Source organism: Rhincodon typus, chromosome 7, assembly GCF_021869965.1.
Source record: "Rhincodon typus isolate 14 chromosome 7, sRhiTyp1.1, whole genome shotgun sequence".
Classification (NCBI taxonomy): Eukaryota; Metazoa; Chordata; class Chondrichthyes; order Orectolobiformes; family Rhincodontidae; genus Rhincodon; species Rhincodon typus.
In genome coordinates this window covers 13,226,305-13,249,990 of record NC_063338.1, presented here as the reverse complement: position 1 = coordinate 13,249,990, position 23,686 = coordinate 13,226,305, and the positions used below count along the sequence as shown (strand labels likewise).

The 23,686-nt window shown below is 42.6% G+C and overlaps 1 protein-coding gene across 2 annotated transcripts; it reads right to left on the bottom strand.

The window, feature by feature from the left end:
- Positions 1 to 19,941: 19,941 nt before the first annotated feature.
- LOC109928002 (zinc finger protein 239-like) lies at positions 19,942 to 23,255 on the bottom strand. Of its 2 annotated transcripts, none has more exons than XM_048598915.1 (2): positions 23,159 to 23,255; positions 19,942 to 22,120 (listed from the first exon to the last, which is right to left on the bottom strand). In XM_048598915.1, exon 2 carries the CDS (start codon positions 21,774 to 21,776, stop codon positions 20,805 to 20,807), a length of 972 nt encoding a protein of 323 aa, XP_048454872.1. In that variant the 5' UTR covers positions 21,777 to 22,120; positions 23,159 to 23,255; the 3' UTR covers positions 19,942 to 20,804. The 2 variants fall into 2 exon arrangements, with proteins under 2 accessions (XP_048454872.1, XP_048454871.1); XM_048598914.1 differs by having other exon boundaries at positions 23,067 to 23,213.
- Positions 23,256 to 23,686: the final 431 nt, after the last annotated feature.

Below are 23,686 nucleotides of genomic sequence, written 5' to 3'. Positions count from 1 at the left end.
ATAGGGTGGGGAGGTGTGTTAAGGAGTAAACGATATGTCGAGATAGAGCCCAAAGAGATCGAAGAGCAGTTGGATAGACAAAGGAGTGGATAACAATCTGGCCAAGAGGGTATGGCTGTTAATGGTGACTGTTAGTGGCTAACAATAGGTAGGGTGTAATGGTAGGCTATGTGTTAAAAATGTCTGGTTTGTGGGGTAGGGGGCTAGGACATGGGAGAATTCAGGCCCCAAAATTATTGAACTCAAATTAAGCCCAGAGGGCTGCAGGGTCCCCAGGTGGAAAATAAGGTTTTGTTCTTCCAGCTTGCACTGAGCTTTGCTGGAATGCTACAGCAAGCCTAAGACAGAGATGTTGGTCAGGGAACAGGGTGGTGTGTTAAAGTGGCAGGCAACTGGAAGCTCAGGGTCTTTTCTGTGAAGCAGTCACCCAGTCTACACTTCATTTTCCCCAATGTACAATGATCAGCCACACCCTCCCTCCCTCTCTCCTCCCCCCACCCAGCTTGGGAAGAGACTATAATTAGCTTCATGAGGTAACAAGGTGTAGAGCTGGATGAACACAGCAGGCCAAGCAGCATCAGAGGAGCAGAAAAGCTGACGTTTCGAGTCTGGACCCTTCTTCAGAAGTGCTTCATTTTCTTTTCAAGCACTTGAATACCTGGCATGCAGGCAGAAGGGCATTTGTTTAGCTAAGATTTTAGGGATGATTCAGTGAGCCTTACAATATCATGTAAATGCATCACAATAGCTTCTAATCCAGGGGATGTGGTATGTTACAAAAGAGAAGCACAGAAAGGGTGGAAAGGTCCAGGCAAGATTATAGATAATGATAGAAAAACTGTAATTTTACAACATGTTAAGAGTGGATTCTTCTCAGTTAATTGGCATTAATTATACATTTATGGAATCTAAACAAATTATAGAAAGTAACAAGGCACCATGCACTTCACATACTCATATTGCAAGACATTACATATTTTTGAACTATAAGCTGAAATGGAAATTGGATTGATATATAATCAAATATCATGAGAGCTTGAAAGTCAACTACTGCAAATTTTTGAGCTTTGCAGTACAATGTCGCTTTTTGAAGCAGTGAGAGGGAGAATTTAAAACTGAATGGCACCAAGAGTATTTTGAGTTAAGGAAATTCTGTCTGATGATAGCCCTCCGATTTGTTGTGCTGAAGAGTGTTATAGGTGTAAGTGCTAGAGCAGAGAGAGAACATCCAGAGTCAACAAACTGAAAGCATCCAACTCACTCTCTTTCACTGTGTGGGAAATAGGCAGACAAGCCAAGAAAGCTTACAAACGAACTCTAAGGAAAATTGGTGTAGATTCACCCAATTATCCATCTAATTGGAGAACTAACATCACCCCAAAAACAACAGTGTGGCTTTATGGAAAATAATCTAAAAGACTGCATGAGACAATTTATACCACCCTTGAAATCTGGATTTGTGATCTTTGGTATTTTGCTTGCCCTGTTTATTTGCATTATCCTTATTCCACTTCTGGTAAACTATTTTTGGTTTATCTGTTTTAATTGTGAATGAGAATGCGCACATTTGAGGTTTTTGAAGGTGTATAGTTGAAGTTGCATGGTAAAAGAATAGAAATTCTTTCCTTTATTGCCTTTTGGCTAGAGTTAATACATAACAATAAATGAAGTTATTTTTCTCTTCCTGGTGAAACCTGATGTGAGTTATTTTGTCTTGAATAGCAGTCAGTCAGGCAAATTGGTCATCTCAGTGTCTTAGTTGGGACTTTATACAATTTTCATTGGCTCATAAAATGAAGCATGATAGTCAACACACTCTTCTCAGTTAAGTCATAACAATATTTTGAATAATTATAAGGCTAAAGCCAGGATAGTGGCTCAGGAATCTGAAGACGCACTTGATGATCCAAATATTAAAGTCAATTTCCCCTAAGCAGGTTGAGTGAATGTAAAGATTTTTGTCCATTTTTTTGGCAACGTATTCCTGAGAATATACATTTCTTGACCTACAGCTGATTATTGCAACTGAAAATGAAGCTATTGTAGACCAGGAATATGAAGTGACAGTCAGAGTGATGGGTATAGGAGATCAACTGATGTAGCAAGGCTGGAAAATACATAGAAAATGAGAGTTGTGAATCTGTGGAATTCTTTATCTCAAAGAGATGTTGAGGCTGGATCATTAAATATATTCAAGGCTGAGATATACAGATTTTCAATCAGTATGGGAATCAAGGGGTTTTGAAAAAGGCAGGAAAGTGGAGTTTAAGGTTATCAGATAGCTGTGATCTGATTGAATTGTGGAGTTGACTGGATGGGCTAAATAATTCTGGTCCTATGTCTTATGGTCTTAAATAAGACTAATGGAACTGATGTCTTCTGTGTAAGAGGATCATTTTAACATGAACATGCTGAATCTTATCAGCAGGGCCTGAAATGAGAAGCACATTTTCAACATTTTATCTTTAACCCCTCCCCACCCCGCCCCCCCACCCCCCGCCTTCTACACAACTGCTATGAAGCTGAGAATTTACCTTAATCAGTCCAGGGTTCTTCATGCTTTGGAATCGGCCCTTGCTAGAGCGCGCACTGCCATATCTGGAACTGCTGGCTGTGAATCGTTTTCTATCTTTACCACGTAAGGGTAAGTTCTGAAATATCTTCTTGGGCATAGCCGTCTGGGACACGCTGACATCAAGGATATCAGAAGTCACATCGGTACGGCTACTCATAATCGCTGAAGAAACTGATAAAATACTGCCATGAGAACGGTTTCTTGGTTTTGGAATATACAATTTATCCATGATTGAATTCTGACAGCCTTGGATTCTCAGATGTTTGGCTCACAGCTCTTTTGATGGTATTAACATTGCAACTAGTGCACACTAACTGACCAAACCAACTTGGCGCATGTTTCTAACCTCTGATTTTTTTCTGTTCCAGGCAGTAGGATTTGGTTTTGTTTTGAAACAGGTAACTATGACACCACAGAATGTAGTGCCCTTTACATCATAATATTCATTCCAAATCTGTCATTGATCAAAGCAAGTGCGGTCTTTAAGAATAAGATTGTTAAGACTCACACTTCAGCAATCCCAGCTTGCTAGTCACTCCCTGTGCTGATCAGTTTTCAAAATATTTCAGCTCACTAGCTGCTAAAACAACAAAATAGTCCTAAGTTCCTAAAGATTTAAATCATTGTAATTCTTCTTCTTGATTTTGTATGCAGGCTTATGTATTATTTTTTGTATTGAAGATTTGAGTTTTGAGAGATTGTGCAGAATTAATTTCTTTTAGGTCTGTGAATAATTGGATTTATTTTTAAGAGGTTGCTGAAAGATCACTTTGTGCATTAGACATTTGCAAATTTTTAAAACAAAGCAATTTTTAAAAACTATGTGGTTTTCATCTAATTCCTTGGACTTGCCCCTGGGAAAACATGACAGAGTTTAGGACTGGGAAAAGGACAGTTTCTGATTGAATATGTTTTGCATGCAGTTGGTGATTGTTCACTTTTCAGTTGGGAAAAATGCCTGCTGAGGAAGAGGCTGCTCAATTTATCTCACTACCCTTCTGAAATGCTTTTATTGTAAGTTCAGTGTAAAGCATGTTTGACCTCTTTAAGAGCATCTGGAAGACAGTATGATCCTGTATTTTCTGAGCAAGCTGCATCTGCCAAGACACCAGAAGTAACTGTATGTAACCTCACTCTATGTGTGCCAGAGCACCAGTTTGACAGCTGAACATTCCACACATTATCACTTTGTTTTTCATCGATGACTAACCATTATTGGCCTGCATGTGTGTTAACAAGTTTGATATTTTGATGAAAATGTACATTTTATAATAATTTTTTTATGCATTAAAGAAACCTGATTGATGAGACATTTTAATTTAAGTCTAATATAGAGAAAGCAGACATTTGGCCCTATCAAGAATTGAGTAAAACAATCCAATTTCTATTGTGACCTATGGAGTAGAAAAAGACAGCACATTCTTCCCACCTTTGTCACACCAATGTAGAATTTACAGCTCTACAATAAGCCATTCAGCATGTGTCTGAATTGAAATATCTGCACAAATTTTACACTATTTTTAACAATTGTCTCCAAAGAATCTGGCATTGACTTAACAGATTCTGAGTTCCAAATTGAATTTTTAAGATAAAACACTGCCAAAAAAATTTAATTATTCATTTTAATAGTGAGACGAAATTATTTCACAGTATGACCCAATCAAACCAGGCAACAACCAGAATTGAGACTGAAAGAAAGAAGTGAATAAGAGAGAGAGAGAGGAGTGTCATTGTCAGTTCCTGTACAGCACATGGTGAGTAAAACCCGAGGTCTCATTTTTTTTTCCCAAATCCAATTTCACATTGGACCATTTTGTTAATAGATTGCCTCTCCTCGATTGTCTACAGAGACACAATTACAGACATGTGCACATGTACATGCTGACAAGGCATACATACACATTTGACATATAGTCACATATAAACCTGCAGGTGTCCATACTGATATAGCTATACAGAGAGACAGGCACAGACACATACAAAAGGTCAGACGTACACACATAAACAAACACATGGATGCACAACGCCCCTCGCCCCCCACCCCCAACCCCGCAGAACATAAATAGGAAAAGATGTAGAGTTGGGGAGGTTAGAATTAAATACTATTCCCAAGGTTGTAACTGGAAGTATATACATCACTTCTGCTTTCTCTATTGTTGTCTCTTCCCATGTGATTACACACAAAATTCTAAGAGCCCACAATATTCGAACAAATTGTGCTCGATTGAATGCGAATTCAAAATAAAATTGGTACCTGTGCTGATCGTTTTTGGACCTCTTACAACCTTTTTCCAACATGGAAATGCATCAGGAAGGAGGGTATAGGCTTTCGGGTTTGTGTACAATATAAGTACTTAGTTTGTTTACGAAAATTTTGGCCTCGATCTCCATTGGGATTACAAAGTGTGATTGTTCAATGCACAATTTAAGCCTTCAATGGCATATAATTTACCCAGAATAGCTCGCGCTAAAGAGGGTTTCCTATCAGTGTTAATAGGAGGCTAGTGCGCAGGTGCGAGATCGTCCTGGGTATGGCCACGAGGTGAAGAGCAGCTAGCGGAGGTGGGGCTTAGAAATTGCTAGTGAATGGAGAGGGGCGGCTGGAAACTGCTAGGGAACGGGGGACGGGGGAAGGAGGGGATGGACACCGTTGGTGAGCGGAAGAGGAGGAGGTCTGGAAACCGTCGGAGGGCGGGGATTTGGGCCTGGAAGGTGCTGGTGCGTAGAGGGGTGGAGGGGTTCTGAAAACTGCTGGTGGGATATGGTAGGGGGTCTGCAAACTGCTGATTAGGGGAGGGGTGTTGGAGCTCTTCTACAGTTAGGTCTCCCAGCCCAAACAAAAGGGCCAGCCTCCCAGATCTCTTTCCCAAAATCTTCAATGTGTACTCTTTGAGCCTTGTATCACTAGCTAATGGGGAAAGCTTCTTCTTGTCTATCTCACTTATCCTTGTCAGTAGACCTGTCCATTTCTATCAGATAGCCTTAGTTTATCCTCTGTCCAATGTCTGAGAGTTAAGCATCTTATTTTCCCTTCTCACTTCTTTTCTAACTCTTGATTTAAAGTTTTGATTTATAGCAAAAAAAGGGAAAGGAAGTACATCCAGAGCATGCATAGACTCTGGAAGGATTGGCTCAGCTTAGTCAACCTGTGTCTATCAGCCCATCTCTCCCTCTCCTCCTCTATTTCTTTTTCTCTTTTTCAGAGGCAGTGTCTTCCTTTGCTCCCTCAGCTTCTGTAGAATATTTATACACAATGCAGCAGGGAGGCGAACATCAAATTTATTTACATTCATCTTGTCAGGAGGCTGCATGTGACATTATATTGCTTCCTGTGATAAATATATTCAGTGCATTAGCATATCATGCATTCAGACTTGGCTATTCATAATATGGACACTTTAATTTCTCTGACTAAAGGAATGGCATCGCTCCTAGTCTTTACAATTAAAGAGACAGTTTTCTCTTGGAGAGAGCCGACATTTAAGAGGACAGAATTGTAATGTATGTCTAGTGTTGTAATAAGTTGCTTCTTGGATATTATAGTTATGGTTCTGGAGTATAAAGTTGACTTTAATGTGTTATACTATAGTACTGTGGCTGCATTATGTATTTCTAGTCATAGAGGCTCTATAGACCAGTGCGGTCAGTCCCAATCCCCTACTCTATTTCTGTAGTCTCACAAGTTTATTGCCTTCAAGTGCCCATGGTTTTGAAATCATTGATCTCTACTTGACATCATAGGCAGTAAGTTCCAAGTGAGGACCACTTAATACTGAATATTTCTCAACAGCAGGAGACAGAGTGGTGGATGAGGATTACTTTGAGGACTGGAGGACTGAAGGCCTGTCACCAACAATGTTCCACAGGGATTGATTCTGGGTCCTCTTTTGTTAGTCATTCATATAAATGATTTGGATGAGAATATAGGAGGCATGGTTAGTAAGTTTGCGGACAACAACAAAACTGGTGGCATAGTAGACAGTGAAGAAGATTTTCTAAAGTTACAATGGGACCTTGATCAAATGGGTCAATGGGCTGAAAAATGGCAGATGGAGTTCAATCTGGATAAATGCGAGGCATTGCATTTTCATACAACAAATAAAGGTAGGGCTTATCCAATTAATGATAGGGCCTTGGGTAGTGTTGTTTAACAGCGGGACCGGTACACAATTCTTTGAAGTTTATGTCACATATCAACAGGGTGGTTAAAAAGGTGTTTGGCATGCTTTCCTTCATTGCTCTGTCCTTTGAGTATAGGAGTTGGGATGTCACATTGAGGTTCTACAGGACGTTGGTGAGACCTCTTCTGGAATTCCATATCCAGTTCTTGTCGCCCAGTTATAGGAGGGATATAATAAAGCTGCAAGAGTGTTCAGAAGAGATTTACCAAGATGTTGCTGCATATGGAAGATTTGAGTTATAAAGAAAGGTTAGCTAGGCTGGGAGACAATAAAGACTGCAGATGCTGGAAGCCAGGGTCTATATGTGTGAGGCTAGAAAAGCACAGCAGGTCAGACAGCATCAGGGGAGCAGCAAAATCCATGTTTTGGGCCGAAACCCTTCCTCAGAACTGGGAAGGGGGTAGAGGCTGGGGGTAGGATAGGAGAGATGGTGATAGGTGGATGCAGGTAGTGGGTTATTGCGATTGGTCTGTGGGAAGGATGGAGCAGATAGGTGAGTAGGAAGATGGACAGGTCAGGTCAGGTCAGGGAGGTGAGGAGGAGGGGGAGGGCTGGACATGGGATAAGGTTCAGGGTGGAGGAATTTTGAAGCTGGTGAAGTCAATGTTGAGGCCATTGGGCTGTAAGGTCCCAAAGCAAAATACTAGCTGTTTTTCCTCCAGTTTATGTTTGGCCTCACTCTGACAGTGGAGGAGGCCAAGGATGGACATGTCGTCAGGGGACTGGGACAGTGAATTAAAATGGTTGGCAACTGGAATTTTGGGTTGGTTGATAGACGCAGAGCGCAGATGCTCCATGAACGAGTCCCCGAGTCTGTGTTTGGTCTCTCCGATGTAGAGGAGACCACATCTGGAGCAATGGATTCAATAGCTTGTGTTGGAAGAAGTGCAGGTGAATCTTTGCTTATCTGGAAGGATTGTTTGGGACCTTGTACGAAGATGAGAGGGGAGGTGTAGGGGCAGGTGTTGCACCTCTTGCGGTTGCAAGGAAAGGTACAGAGTGTGGTGGAGAAATTGGTGTAGAGCTGAGGAGGGAGTCATGGAATGAACAGTCCCTGCAGAAAGCAGACAAGGTTGGCGTCTGATTGTAGGTGGCAGAAATGTCAGAGGATGATATGTTGGATTCGGAGGTTGGTGGGGTGGTATGTGAGGACTAAGGGGACTCTACCCTTATTGCTGTTTGGGGGGGTGGTTTTGAGGACACAAGTGCGGGAAATGCAGGAGATGTGGTTGAGGGCATCCAAATTATGGTCCCTAAAGTAGGAGGACATCTGGGATATCCTGGAGTAGAATGCCTCATGCTGGGAGCAGATGTGGTGGAGGCACAGGAATGGGGAGTATGGGATAGCATTTTTATACCACTCGTTTCTATCTCCTACCCAAAGTCCATAAACCTGACTGCCCCAGTTAGCCCATTATCTCTACCTGCTCCTGTAGGCCCACCGAGCTCATCTCTTCCTATCTCGACTCCATTCTTTCCCGTTAGGTCCAAGAGCTCCCCATCTACATTCAGGACACAACCCACGCTCTCCATCTTTTCTAAAACTTTCAATTCCCCAACCCCCAAAACCTCATCTTCACCATGGACGTACAGTCCCTGTACACCTGTATCCCCCCACACAGAGGGCTTAAATGCCCTCTGCTTCTTCCTATCCAGTAGGCCCAACCAGTCTCCATCCACTGATACTGTCATTTGCTTGGCAGAACTGGCCCTCACACTCAATAATTTTTCCTTTGATTCCTCCCACTTCCTACAAACCAAAGGGCTGGCTATGAGCACCCACATGGGCCCGAGCTATGCCTGCCTCTTTGTAGGATTTGTGGAACACTTAGCCCTTCCGCAGCTATACCGGCATCATCCTTCACCTCTTTCTCTGCTATATTGATGACTGCATTGGTGTGGCCTCGTGCCTTCACGAGGAGCTTGAGGTGTTCATCAACTTCGCCAACACGTTCCACCCCGCCTTAAATTCACCTGGACTATTTCTGACACCTCCCCCCGACTTCCTGGACCCCTCTGTCTCCATCTCCATCTCCAGAAACTGATTCATCACCAACATTCATTTCAAACCCACTGACTCCCATAACCACTTTGACTACACCTTCTCTCACCCATCCTCCTGCAAAAATGCTATCCCGTACTCCCCATTCCTGTGCCTCTGCCACATCTGCTCCCAGCACGAGGCATTCTACTCAGAACATCCCAGATATCCTCCTACTTTAGGGACCGCAATTTCCTCTCCTCTGTAATTAAGCATGCCCTTAACCACATCTCCTCCATTTCCCGCACTTCTGTCCTCAAAACTACCCTCCCAACAACAATAAGGATAGAGTCCCCTTAGTCCTCACATACCACCCCAACAACCTCTGAATCCAAAACATCATCCTCTGACGTTTCTGCCACCTACAATCAGACCCCACCACCAAAAAGATATCCCCCCCACCCACCCCGACCCCGACACGTTCCACAGGGATATTCGTTCCCTGACTCCCTCATCAGCTCTACACTCCCCACCAATTTCTCCACCACACCTGGTGCCTTTCCCTGCAACTGCAAGAGGTGCAACACCTGCCCCTACACCTCCCCTCTCACCTCCGTCCAAGGTCCCAAACAATCCTTTCACATCCAACAGAGATTCGCTTGCACTTCATCCAACCTGATCTATTGCATCCATTCCTCCTGATGTGGTCCCCTCTATATCAGGGAGACCAAATGCAGACTCAGGACTCGTTCGTGGAGCATCTGTGCTCTGCGTCTATCAACCAACCCTACCTTCTTGTTGCCATCCATTTTAATTGCCCATCCCACTCCCCTGACGACATGTCCATCCTTGGCCTCCTCCACTGTCAGAGTGAGGCCAAATGCAAACTGGAGGAACAACACCTGATATTTTGCTTTGGGAGCTTACAGCCCAATGGCCTCAACATTGACTTCACCAGCTTCAAAATTCCTCCACCCTGAACCTTATCCCATATCCAGCCCTACCCCTCCTCCTCACCTCCCTGACCTGACCTGACCTAACCTGTCCATCTTCCTACTCACCTATCTGCTCCATCCTTCCCACAGACCAATCACAATAACCTGCTACCTGCATCTACCTATCACCATCTCTCCTACACTACCCCCAACCCCTACCCCCTTCCCTCTATTTATTTCTGGGCTCCCCTCCCCTCCCCAGTCCTGACGAAGGATAGGCTGGGACTTTTTTCACTGGAGCATAGGAGGTTGAGCCACGACCTGATAGAAGTTTATAAAATAATGAGATGTATAGGTAGTCTTAATGGTAGTTGTCTTTTCCCAAGGATGGGGGACTTCAAGACTAGGGGCCACATTCTTAAGGTCCGAAGACAGAGATTTATAAAAGACATGAAGGAGCAAAATTTTTACACAGGGTGGTTTGCGTGTGGAATGAAATTCCTGAGAAAGTGGTGAATATGGGTATAATTACAATGATTAAAAGACATTTGGATATGTACATGAATAGGAAAGGTTTGGAGGGATTTGGATCAGGAGCAGGCAGGTGAAACTAGTTTAGTTTAGGATTATGTTTGGCATAGACTGGTTGGACCGAAGGGCCTGTTTCTGTGCTGTATAATCCCATGTCTGTTCCTCCCATCCCCATCCTGTATTGAAGTAATATAGTACTGTATATTGTACAGTTTATTGCAGTTTTTACATATGTATGTCTATCAGCCTGCCTGAAGGTTTTCAGGTCTGAGAGACCTGGGCATGAAGTAGCGAGCATAGATCTGTCAATCAGCATAAGTTGGCACATTCAAGAGTATTGGGGGTGGTATATTTTAGATACAACAGAGTGAGAATAGACAGAATGAGTGTGTGTGCTGGAGAGTTACCACTTTCAGGGAACGAAAGAGGAAAGATTGTTTGCAGAAAGTCGAATTGGCTAACAGCAAGGATATTTGTGAACTCTTTACAGACTGTTGAAGTGGAAGATTTCCAGAAAGGAAACTCAAACATTATGTCGAGATCTGACACAGTCACTTAATTCATCAAAACCTGAACAGTATCAGTCTTTGAATTTAGAAGGGGTAGTATTTCTCTATTTTGTCTGTGGAAAAAGGTTTCGAACATCACTGATTGGAAAACCACCAGGACACACACCCCTGCCCCCAAGTGAGAGTGTGCCAGTGCATTGACTGTGCAGCTTTAACTAGTTGCATCATTTACAGTGGGGAAGAGACTGTATGTGTGTCCAGTGTGTGGATGTGATTGAGTGATTGTTGACAGTGGAGAGACACAACGGCCCCTGCACCACAGAGAAACCATGGAAGTGTGGAAACTGTGGGAAGGGGTTCAGTAATCCATCACAGCTGGAAACTCATCGGCGCAGTCACAGTGGGGAGAGACCGTTCACCTGCGCTGAGTGTGGAAAAAGACTCACAGAATCACCCAGCCTCCTGTCACACCAGCGCATTCACACTGGTGAACGGTGGTTCACGTGCTATGTGTGTAGGAAGGGGCTCACTCAATCATACAACCTGCTAATGCACCAGCAACTTCATGCTGAGAAGAGGACTTTTAAATGTTCGGACTGTGAGAAGAGCTTTGAAAGGAGAAATTACCTGCTGACACACCAGCAGGTTCACACTGGAGAGAGGCCATTCTCTTGTGCTGAGTGCGGGAAACGGTTTGTCCAGTCATCCCACCTCTTGGCACACTGAAGCAGTCACACCGGGGAGAAGCCATTCACCTGCTCCGAATATGGGAAGAGGTTCATTCAGTTATCCATCCTTTTGATGCACCAGCATGTTCACAAATGACTGCAGGACTTGGATTCTGCTGTTTGTTGAGGTTGTGATTACAGACAGTCTGGGCAGTCGTTATTCTGAACTGCTACGTGTCAGTGTTTAGGCTCTGCACAAGTTTCTTCCAATTCCCCTTCTTTCTCCGCCTGCCCAGCTCCCCACCCAATGTCATCTATTCTCCTCAGCATTCCTCATTGCCAAACCACTCCATGAGGTTGTGAGTTCCACAATTCTACACCTTCTTTGTAGGAGGGAGGAATCTTAAATGTAGGTTTGTGAGGTGACCAGTAAAATTCCCCAGGCAGCCTCCCGCCTCCTACTGGCTCAATCCCAATCAGTCTGCAAGTTGGTGAGGTAGTTTGTGAGGCCCGTCCTCGCGAGGGTGAACTCATTCGCCCTTGTTTTGTCCCTTGCCGCTTCCTGAACAGCTGCAATTTTGAGGATGGCAGGAAGAGGTCTAGGCAGATTGGGGCAACTATGAACATTCCTCTGCTGACTCTTGGGCATGAACGGTGGAGGGGAGTGTCTCCCTCAGGGGCCCCCTTTCCTAATTGGGGATCTCTCCCCAGGGCTTCCCAGTCCCGGGTGCTCCCTTCCTCCTAGCCTGTCCGATCAGACCTCGGTTCTCCTCATTTGCCACCCACAATACTCTCCTTCCATCCCTGCTGTAGGACCCCTGCATCTATCTAACTCCGAGCATTCAGAATCTGGGATCTGCCTGTTGTCCTAGCTGTGGCCAGTCCACTGCTCTTGGTGTTCCCTGTCTCTTGTGTTTAAAAGTGTTATTTTATTCCTTTTCAATTTGGAGTCTGACAAGGGTACTAATACAAATAACTTTCAATACATTGGCTGTGAACTGACAATGGAGCTGGACAGAGTGGCACACAAGGAAGAAGGACGAAATGTTAGATCAATGAGATAAGGGCACCTTCAGAATATTTCACTGCCTATGTCATCTGTATTTACTGGCATTGATTGAGGGATAAACATTTAGCCAAAAACATAGGGTTGTTGTGGTGGCTAATTTTAACGTTCCCTATATTGACTGGGACTCACTTTGTGCTAGGGGCTTGGATGGATCAGAATTTGTAAGGACCATTCAGGAGGGTTTCTTGACAACAGTATGTAAACACTCCAATGAGGGAAGGGATTATACTGGACCTGGTTTTGGGAAATGAGCCCGGCCAGGTGCGTGAAGTGTTATAGGAGAGCATTTCAGAAGTAGCAACCATAATACTGAGTTTTAAGATACTCATGGATAGGGATGATGGCAATCCTCAGGTGAAGGTGTTAAATTGGGGGAAGGAACTGGAAAGTTTTGATTGGAGGTGGCTGTTTTAGGGTAAATCCACATCAGACGTTGGAGTATTATTCTTTGTTCTCTACATTTGGGCTGACCTCCTCTCCCTTGTTCTCCTTTCAGTTGTAGCCGTTTAGTCTTATACATCTGCATGTATCTCACTTGAAAGATAGTCCCTTTGACAGCACAATATGATTCAATCCATCATTTTCTTCCTAGATCTCTGCAAAAACAGCTCACCAGGCTTTTTCCTGCCCATTTCTCCTGTAAGAACTTGATCCAGTTTGAAAGGCATGATGGAATCCACCTCCACCCCAAGATCATCTACTCCAGATGGGAAATACTCACAGTGTAAAAATGTTATCATTATGTCGCCATTACTTCAGTTGATTCGTGCCCTTCCCTTTTGTTCCCATCTACTCTACCCAGATCCTTTGTGATTTTGTACGCTTCTGTCAAATGTCCTCAATATTCCCAGGACAACTGCCTCAGCTTCTCTAATCTATCCACCTAACTAAAGTCCCTCATCTTTGACCCATTCTCATGAATCTTTTCTGCACCGTCTGTAAAGCCTTTGTATATTTCCTAAGCCATGTTGCCAAGAACAGGATGTGATATTTTAATTGAGGCTGAATCACCAATTTATAAAGGTTCATCATAACTTCCTTGGTTTTGTATCTTAAAAACCCAGGATCCCATATCCTTTATGAGCTGCTCTGTCAACCCGCCCTGCCACCTTCATGGATTTGTGTGTATATACCTCCAGGCTTCTCCACTCCTGCATTTCCTTTAGAATTACACCCTTTACAAACAGCAGAATTAGACCAGCCAGCCCTTGAAGCCTGCTCCACCATTCAATAAAATTATTGTTACCATTCCTTCACATTCTTGTCTGCCCTGATAACCTGCTCATTTACATAAGCCTCTGTAAATTTTGCATTTATTCAGTTTTGGCTTGTTCAATTATAAATCAGCCCAAATCATAAATGTAGATCACTCTTGGTTCTCTTGAGACTATTAATCCACCAAGTAAGACAAGAACTCTTCAGAAAATAAAAGTTGAAGTAATTTATTTAAAATAAAGACTGGTTCTTAACTGTACAAAATAAGATAAAATAAATACTTGATTTTGATTTTTGACAGTAGATCAGTTTGAAGAAAATGAAACCTTCTTATACCCCTCCTCAATAATCTTGTCTTTAGATCCTCCAGTAACAAAAGGTGTTTCTTGAAATGGTGTTTCTCACCCCTAGAAGACTCCAGACCCTCCAACTGCATGTGGTGATGGGGTCTTGTCACCATTTAGCTGACCTATTCTTTAACTTGGCTTAATCGGTCTTTGGCCTATATATGTAATTAATCTTTATAATGGAACACTTGACTGTTCAACATGTTCTTTTTAATTTGATTTTGAATGCATGTCTTTAATATTCTGTATAATTTTATATGAATTATAGAGCTTAGAGTTTGTTTTAATCAAAATTCAGGAATTCGGTCACAGTCCATGCAAGTCTCTGCACTAGCAATTTTCTCCTATTTTGTTTCACAAACTTAAAGTGCAAAATCTTAAGTCTTAAGAAGCCTTTCTATGGACTTGAAACTAGCTTTAATACAAAAATACCTTTCCATAAGCATATCTGATTTTAAAAAAACAAAAGCGCACATTGCTGGAGAAACTCAGCAGGTTTGGCAACATCTGTGGAGAGAAAGCAGGGATTAACATTTTGAGTCCAGACCCCCTTTTTTAAAAATGATGGCTAGGAAAAGGTGGCATTTATGCTGATGACAGGGGGTGTGGGAGGGGGAAGAAAGGAATAAGCAGATAGGTGGAGATGGAGCCCAGAAACAGAGTGAAAATGTGAGGCAGACCAAGGGATGTTTGATAGTAAGCCGAGGAGGAAGAAAAGATGATAAAGGGTACAATGAATAGGTGAAAATTGGTTGGCTGCGCTGAAAGCAGATCATGTCAATGACAGGGCCTGGGTTGTGGGGTGAGTAAAAGACATGGAAAGAGGTGCTGACGTCCTAAAATGATCAAACTCTATTGCGTTCTGAAGGCTGCACAGTCACAGGTGGAAGATGAGATGCGGTGCTTCCAGCTTGTGCTGAGCCTCATTAGAGCACTGCAGCAGGCCTGTGTCAAAAATGTTGGTCAGAGATCAAGGTGGTGTGTTCAAGTAGCAGGCAACTGGATGCTTGTGATCATTTATAAGGACAGAGCATAGATGTTCTGCAAAAGAGTTACCCCCTCTGAGTTTCATCTGTTCAACGTAAAAGAGACCACATTGTGAGCAGCAAATACAGTAAACTAGATTGAGTAAAGGCAGTTAAGTCATCATTTTGAGTGGAAGGTCTGTCTGGAGACTTGGATAGTGAGGCGGGACCAGGTAAATGAGCAAGTGTTACACTGTTTGTGATTGCTTAGGAAGGTGTTGGGAGTGGAAGAGGAATAGACTTCGGCATCCCAAAGGGAATAGTCCATGCCAAATGCTGACAAGGGAGGGAAGGTTAATGTGTGCCTAGCAGTGGTATACCACTGGAGGTGGCAGAAATGGCAGCTTATGATCTAATACAAAATAGTGAATTTAAAGTTAGTCTCTGATCTGTGAAAGTTCCCAGACCACAATGATAGCTTATAGGTCTCTGTTACCTCAATCATCAGCCAACATTAATGTCTGGGCCTTACTGTTCCCTGTTCCACAAAATCCATCTGAATTGGAAATGGTACTCAATTTCTGAACTTAAGGAGAATGACCTCATGGATATTGCTGTAGGTGACTCAATTTTACATGCCCCATTTCCAATGGTTAAAAGTGAGCTGCTTAAGCCATTCAGATTCCAGCTTTACCTAGTCAGGCTGTTTTTTAAGGGCATGCAGTTTCTGTCTGTACGCCTCTTGCACTAACTGGAGTAACTATATCTCTTTCATGGTGTAGGTCTTAGTGGCCATACCTCCATGTGGTCCTGTGGAAACAGCAAGGCACAATGGGGAAATGTCACCCACTGGGTATCGTTTTACTGTTTGTTACATTGATTGCCAATTTTGCCAGTTGGGCAAGACTAGCCATGTGCTCGTAAATCACGACGCACCTGGGAGGTCTGCGGATACAAATAAGTGTCAGATGAAAATTGTGGGGCCTGTAAGGCCCAAAAACCTGTTTGGGAGTTAACCATGAATATCTCCGTAATTTGTCAGTTTCAGGTGATAAGTGTGAAGTACGTACATGATGAGAAACTAGTGGCTTTTAACAATCTAGTTGATGACTACTATATGGGCACAGTCCCTCACCAAATATAACACCATTTATTATAGGGACAAACTTGTCAAAGCTCTTTAGAGATTGGAACTCTACGAATGTCTGGGATCCATCAGTGGGAAGCACAGAATTTTACAACTCTAAAGTGACACTGATCCTCCAGTGTATCAGCAGACGATGTTGTTGCAAACCAGGTTATAAAGACCAATAGGAAGCAGATTTGATCAAGTTCAGGTTTTCGATAGTCAATCAGTTTTAATTAGGTATCCTCATGAAAGGCCTGTTTGTCAAATTTCCCAGAATTATACCAGAATGAATCTTTTTAAAGAACATGTTAAGAAACAACATATGGATTTTAAAGTTTAATCAAAGTGCTTGAAATGTAATAGAGTGGATAGCTTTCATGCCATTGTACCAAATGCTTGCCTGAAGAATTATGGGTGACTCTGACAAAACTAAATGCCCCCTGTCCATTGAGAATCTGTAAAAATAATTTCAAGATAAGTGGCCTATACCAAGTAATAAAACAGACATTGCTAAGTTTGCCAAAGCAAAAAAAGTAGTAGACAATACTAACCTTTTGGTAGATATTATGAAACAGGAAATTAGCAAATGTATCGAAGAGGCGGCGATGGAGCCAGTAAAGGTGAGTCATCCCCGCCTCTTCGACCTGTTTGTTTCCACTCCACCTATCCTCTCCTCTATCCATCTTCTATCCGCCTCCCACTCTCTCCCTATTTATTTCAAAACCCCCTTCCCCTCCCCCTTTTCTGAAGAAGGGTCTAGGCCCGAAACGTCAGCCTTTCTGCTCCTATGATGCTGCTTGGCCTGCTGTGTTCATCCAGCCCTGCACCTTGTTGTCTCGGATTCTCCAGCATCTGCAGTTCCTACTATCTCTGGCAAATGTATCAACTCCTTTTGGAATGATTCAGCGACTGGACCAGACAAAATCAATGTTGTTGAACTAAAAACATGCAATAATTTGAATCTTGCAGTGCTGGCCTGGTATGTTACTTTATGTTTAAAGACTATCATTATACCTAACTTTGCCAAGGCATGTAATACTGCTTTACTTCCAAAGTCAATAGATAATTGAGGACCAATAACAATTGGTCCTGTGTTTTTAAGATAATTTGGTAAAATTTTTAGCAAACTGACTGACTACTACCACTAAACTCAATCCATGGCAGAAGGGTTTTATTGCAAGCACAGCAGGATGCCAGGGAAATGTAACTATCCTCCATAATTGTATGAGGAGGGCTAAATTAGCTACAAAAACAAATTGCTGTCACTTTTGTTGACCTTGCCAAGGCCTTCGATTGGGTTGAGCATAAATTAACAAAAGTGTAAAACATGTTGGCCTTTCTGCTAAATTTATTAATATTAATCGGAATTTTCTACAAGAAGGTTACAACCCAGATTATGGGTAATAACACAAACAGAATTAATTTTAATATTATTCATCATTTCAATGGCTACATTATTAACAGTGCTGGAGGAGAAAGGATCTGGGGGTTTTATCAAGCAATGGTAGTGGGCCTATTACATGCATTGACTTAGCAATTACCAATGACGTCGCTTTGGGAAGTAATTTATTTACAGGCATAGCATGTAATCTGTTACCCCTTTCATATATTTTTAAAAACAAAGTATCAGGTCTAGACATAAATGTCAAGAAACCAGCCAGCTTCTTCACATCCAGCAAAAATTAAACGTTTAATTATAATGTGGAAAAGCAAAAACTTAACGGCAATAAACTGGATTTAATGTCAGCAGGAAAATTTGAAATGTACCTATATGCCTGAATTGATCCATGGGCTGGTACGCAAGGTGGTGACACTATTAATAAGCTTTAAAACTGGACGGATAAATTGAAGTTAGCTAAATTAATACCAACCTAGAAAGTAGTGATATTGATATTTTATATAATCCCTAGACTCTAACATCAAGATGATAATAATGAAGTATCACAAAATGTGAAATAGTTCAAATACACCCTGCTTCATTAAAGAATTGTGGCTATGGTTACCTTTGTAACCACCGATAATGTCGTTCTCATCTACTCCAAGGCTCTGAGTTGTGGCTGTGAAGGTGTTAGGTTTTAATGAAGATATCCAAAGTGACGTGGAAATATCTGACACACTATTTCTCACTGAGGTGGGGTACAGGAATTGCTTACTGAACATGCTGTGTGGATATGACTATTTGCTGAGAGCCCTCTCCTCCATCTTCTGTACCTTTCTCTGGGTAAAAGAATTGCACAATAGCGTACCCTTGTCTGGGAGCAAATGCAGAATCCTCAATGTAACCACATATCCACAGCATTCCCTCGAGATTTTAAGAACATTGGAAGAATCTGAAAATCATGAAACGCTTCTACAATTGCAGCAAAGGCCAAAGAAATAAGTAAACAACTAACTGGAAAGTAGTTAACAAATAATTCAACTAACAATGGTGGATGATCCGACTTGGAGAATTGCCTGTTCTGTTGCTGATCATATGTTCAGCCTTTGTGAGGTCAAGCGAAGCTGTGGCTTTGAGTTATGAAATGGCAGCACAGGCATTAAAATGCACTAACATCAAAATCTACCTGGACAACATGCATCCAGTATATACTGTCCATATAATGCTTTCCCCAAAGTGCTACTGACAACGCTTACACCATGGAATCTGTCACCCTGTAACTAAATGACAGAGCAATCTTTAGGGGCTGAATCAATTCTTATTCTGAGGTGTTACACTGCAATACTGTACTGGTTACAGTCTGAGAATCACTACAACACTACACTGAACATGACTGTGTCTAAAATGTTGTCAGGCACCGTGCCTCTGCCTGTTAGTGCATAACAAATATGGGAACATGTTAGATCGTTGATGTCATTTTGGATGCAACTGTGATCCCCATCCAGCAGGCGACATGGAGCTCAATTCCATGGCCATTGCATTCAGATACAGAGCTGGATTTTACAGGGAACAGTTTTCCTACCCAGAACTCACATCGTGTAGACATTGTAGTCAACTAAAAGAACCACAGATGGTCTGTCTCTTCAGCAGGGGCTGGTAACTTCATTGCACTTGTGGAGAAGCTAATAACACCATCAGTTTGCAAGAGTGAACAATGGAACTTTGAACAGAAATAGGAATCTATCTTAAACAATCAATTCTAAAGGGCCTGTCACATGACCATCCAGCAATTGGAAAGTTTTAAGGTGACATTTCTCTGGATCCCGGGCAGTCTGCTCAGAATTGAACCTGTTGGAAACAGTGCAGCCAGTCTTCAAGTTAATATCAGCCTGTCTCGAGTCATCCTTCTCAAAGTCTGTTTCTCTGGCTAGCCATTGCCTATAAAGTAGACCAAGTCTCTATATGTTACCCTCATACTGCTGCACCACCATCAAATTTGAAAGGAATTCTGCAACTCCTACCTTCAGCCAGCTGAACCCACCTAAATTGGAACTCCTTTGAAACAGTTCTCTAACTTTGATCTCTGACTGTCACATTAATAGCCATATTTTTGGGTTTAATTTTCCTAGCTGTAAAGCTCTTTCCTTTCCTGTCTGTTTCTTGTGCGCATGTGCAGTTGCAAACACTAATTTGCATTTGAATATGAGAGTAAATAATACTCTTGACTTATACCAGAGAGAAAGAGATGGACAGAAAGACAGAGAGAATTCTATAAGAGTCATTTTAAAAAACTGACTTCACAACAAGAAGTTTTAGAAAACACATCCCATCCTATTGAAAATTAAATCACTCTGCTTTATGGGTAGAAACTGGAGAGAATAAACAAATTCAATATTATTCTACCCTCTGTCCATAACACAATTGAAAGAAGGCGAGATACAGACATAAGGGATAAAGGAACAGGGGATATGCTGATTGAGAGGCTGGGTGGGGCAAGGTGGAATGAGGAGAAGAGATGACAAAAGTACGTGGAGGCTCGTGTGGTACATCAATACTGACATTGACTAATTGGGCTGACTGGTCTGTGCTGTAAGGTGAATGCTGTAGGAGAAGTTATTTATTTTAAGGTTACATGTAGTGGTTGAAAAAATAATATTTACTAAGTTACAACTGAGTTAGGAAGGCTGAATTGATTCCTTTCTTTATTCCATGCTTACACTGGTTTACAGCCAAAGTCTAATTTGCACACAAACTGTTTGTGTGGTATTTCTTCTTGGATCAGATATGGAATTCTTCTTATCTGGAGACTGTAGAGATGGCTTAGAATTCTCCCTTAAGAACACTCCGCTTGCAATGGTAAGGCCATTGTAATTTCAGAGAGGAGGAAGTTAGAATATACGCTATGGCTCTTGAGGGAGGATCTTTCAGACAGATGTGTCCAAATCAAATAGCTTTATAACACCCACGGACTGGTTCATGGGACTGCTTCCTGAACATTTCATAAACTTAGTGACTCCAGTTCAGCAGCTTCTATTCTTGGCTAATGCAACATTTTTCCTCACTGCAGTCAATCTCCTTTAGTTTACAATGTGTTCCAGTCAATGATATTGTAAACTAATACTTCCAATGACACATTTTCATGACTTTTTACTGTTCATGTAGCTTTTTCAGATGACTTACATGGAAATGCCCACTTCCAGGCTCAGAGAGTATCAACCCACTGGAAGCAAAGCCATGAAACCAGCAAATACAACAGAAAGAAACAGTCCAACTCCATCCAACACCCCCACTACATTTTGCAGCTGCCAGAATGACCATTGTTCAGTCCTGTATGTGGCTAACAGCAGCAGGATCCAACTCCTGTAAGCACTTGTGAACTTGCTGGTGTCTAATCAAGATTGATAACTGAGTAAATCCTTTCCCACACATGGAGCAGGTGAACGGCCTTTCCCCAGTGTGAACCCGCTGGTGTGTCTGTAGATTGTACAGCTGAGTGAATGCCTTCCCACACTTGGAACAGACAAATGGTCTCTCTCCGGTGTGAACTTGCTTGTGTCTCTGTAGGTGGGACGACACACTGAAACCTTTCCCACATTTAGAGCAAATGAACGGTCTCTCCCCAGTATGAACCCGCTGGTGTGTTACCAGGTTGGATGACTGAGTGAATCCTTTCCCACACACGGAGCATGTGAACGGCCTTTCCCCAGTGTGGACTCTCTGGTGTGCCATGAGAGTGGATGAATGACTGAATCCCTTTCCGCACTCAGAGCAGTTGAGAGGCCTCTCCCCAGTATGAACCCGCTGGTGCGTCAACAAGTTCGACGAGCGAGTGAATCCTTTCCCACACATGGAGCAGATGAAAGGCCTCTCCCCGGTGTGAACCCGTCGGTGTAGCAGCAGGTGTGATGAATAAATGAATCCTTTCCCGCAAACAGAGCAGGTGAATGGCCTCTCACCAGTGTGAACTCGCTGGTGCGTCAGCAGGTTGGACGACTGGGTGAATCCCTTCCCACACACAGAACAGGTGAATGGCCTCTCCCCAGTGTGAACTCGCTGGTGTGTCAGCAGATGGAATGATACATTGAATCCCTTCCCACACTCAGGACAGGTGAACGGGCTCTTCATAGCATGAACTTGCTGGTGTGTCTGCAGAGTGGATGACATGGTAAATCCCTTCCCACACACTGGGCAGGTGAATGGCCTCTCCCCTGTGTGAACACGTCGATGAGTTTCCAGCTCAGAAGGGAAGCGGAATTTCTTCCCACAGTCCACACAATGCCATGGTTTCTCCATAATGCGGGTGCTTCGGTTCTCTCCAAGTTAAAAGATCAGTCGGAGCCTTGTCCACGCACACAACACTTGCACAGTCTCTCTCTGCTGTGAATGCTGCAATGATTTTTCAGGCCATCTAACTGGTTAAAGCACCATCCACAGTTGCTCCCGGAGGTAGGTCGTCTGTGTGTCTCTCAGTGCTTTTTAGTCGTATTGATATTTAAAATCATGTGAACCAAAAAGAATGATCTTTTCCTCTGGATTCAAGGGCCAATGAAATTTAACATGCATGAATTAAGTGACTGTCACACTTTGGTGTGATATCTGTTTTGAAATTTCCATCTGCAAGTGCTTCCGTCCACAATCTGTAAAAGGAATTTACAAATGTTCTTATTTTCAGTATAGGATAATCAGAACTGATAATTCTGACTTCTATGGGATATTCTTCACTCTCTTGAACCCAAAAGCAGTAATCCTCCATACCACTTACTCTCCCTCTGCTCTACCCTCCTAATACTCCTGAAGATACCAATTCATGCTGATCAAGAGATTCACACTCATCACTTCATGTCCACGGTAGTGAGACCTGAAAACGATCATGCAGATTCACAGTCATGTATTTGTATACATTGCCAGGCTTAATGTAAAATACAACAGTATATTACTTGATTGGAGATACAAGGAAATATGAGGGGATAGTGTATTTAGCCAATGAGTGGCACTTAGTTTAAATTTGGTATCTACAGGGTTGGTGGAAGCTGAAATGATCAATGATTTCAAAAGGATATAGGATGGATGCATGAAGGGAATGAGTATGCAGGTCTGCAAGGATATAAAGGGAGAATAGGTCTGACTGTATCGTTTTACAGAGAGTCAGGACATACTTTAACAAGTTGCCAATTGAGATAATAACTATGACTAGAGATATATCCAGTACTATATTAGAAAGATTGAAATAATGATGAGCTATTAGAGAAATAGCAATATATCTAAAATGTGCCATTGAACAGCATTAGATGTATCTATGCCATATACAAGTATACTGTCCCCTTAAATGTCAGCCATTCCCGAGAGAAATTACCCAGCTTGAGAAAGAGGCCGTCTTTTTAACTGAACAAATAAATGTGGCAAATTGCTGGAACAAAGGATGATAAAGTCTTTAAGAGGGGCGAGATAGCGAATGGTCCAACTTTTCCAGAGTTTGCACCTGCCCTGGACTCCTTTCCTTCGCTTCCCTTTGCGTTCTGCAAGTCGACAACTTTGACCCAAAATCAGAAAATAAAGGGGAGTAGGGGAGTTTGTTTTACTCACAGATGTTTGACAGAGGAAGAAATTTTAGTGAGAATACATGTGAAGTTCAGCCTTCACTCAGATAGAAAGGGACCCAACAACAGCAAATTTACCGAACAATGGTGAGGAGTTGAGCAAACAGAATACTCAACTTCCGCATCCAGACAATACGGAAGCTCTGTCCAGACCATTGTACTATATCTGCGCGGTGATTTGCTGGAGGTCAAGAGCACTTCCGGTACTCCTGCACCTTCTATTGGTAATTGTTCGGCATGACACTACGCACGGTACGGCAGGTCAACCAATCAGAGCACAAACTTCGTGTCACAAACACTGCCTATCAGCGATTGTGGACTCGCACATGCGCAGACATCTGCCAGATGTTACTTGCCCCCACATTCACACACGCGTGCCCATCGTGCGTCACCTTGCCCCTTGTCAGACAGAGCGGTTTCCCGCTCCTGAGGGCTTGTGGGAATTACAGATGCCATGACGCCGCCAGGGCACAGTTTCCAAATCCTCCGGCTAGGGTAAGGAATGGGATTTTACAGTAACCCCATCCTAACAGAAAGCACAAATAGTGGTCATTGGATTTAATTGTGGCGCCCCTTAGCTAACCTATTTTGATAAGTAGTAAACAT

Coding starts and splice junctions, on each gene's coding strand:
- LOC109928002 (XM_048598915.1), bottom strand. CDS start 21,776: ATGGAGAAACCATGGCATTGTGTGGACTGTGGGAAGAAATTCCGCTTC.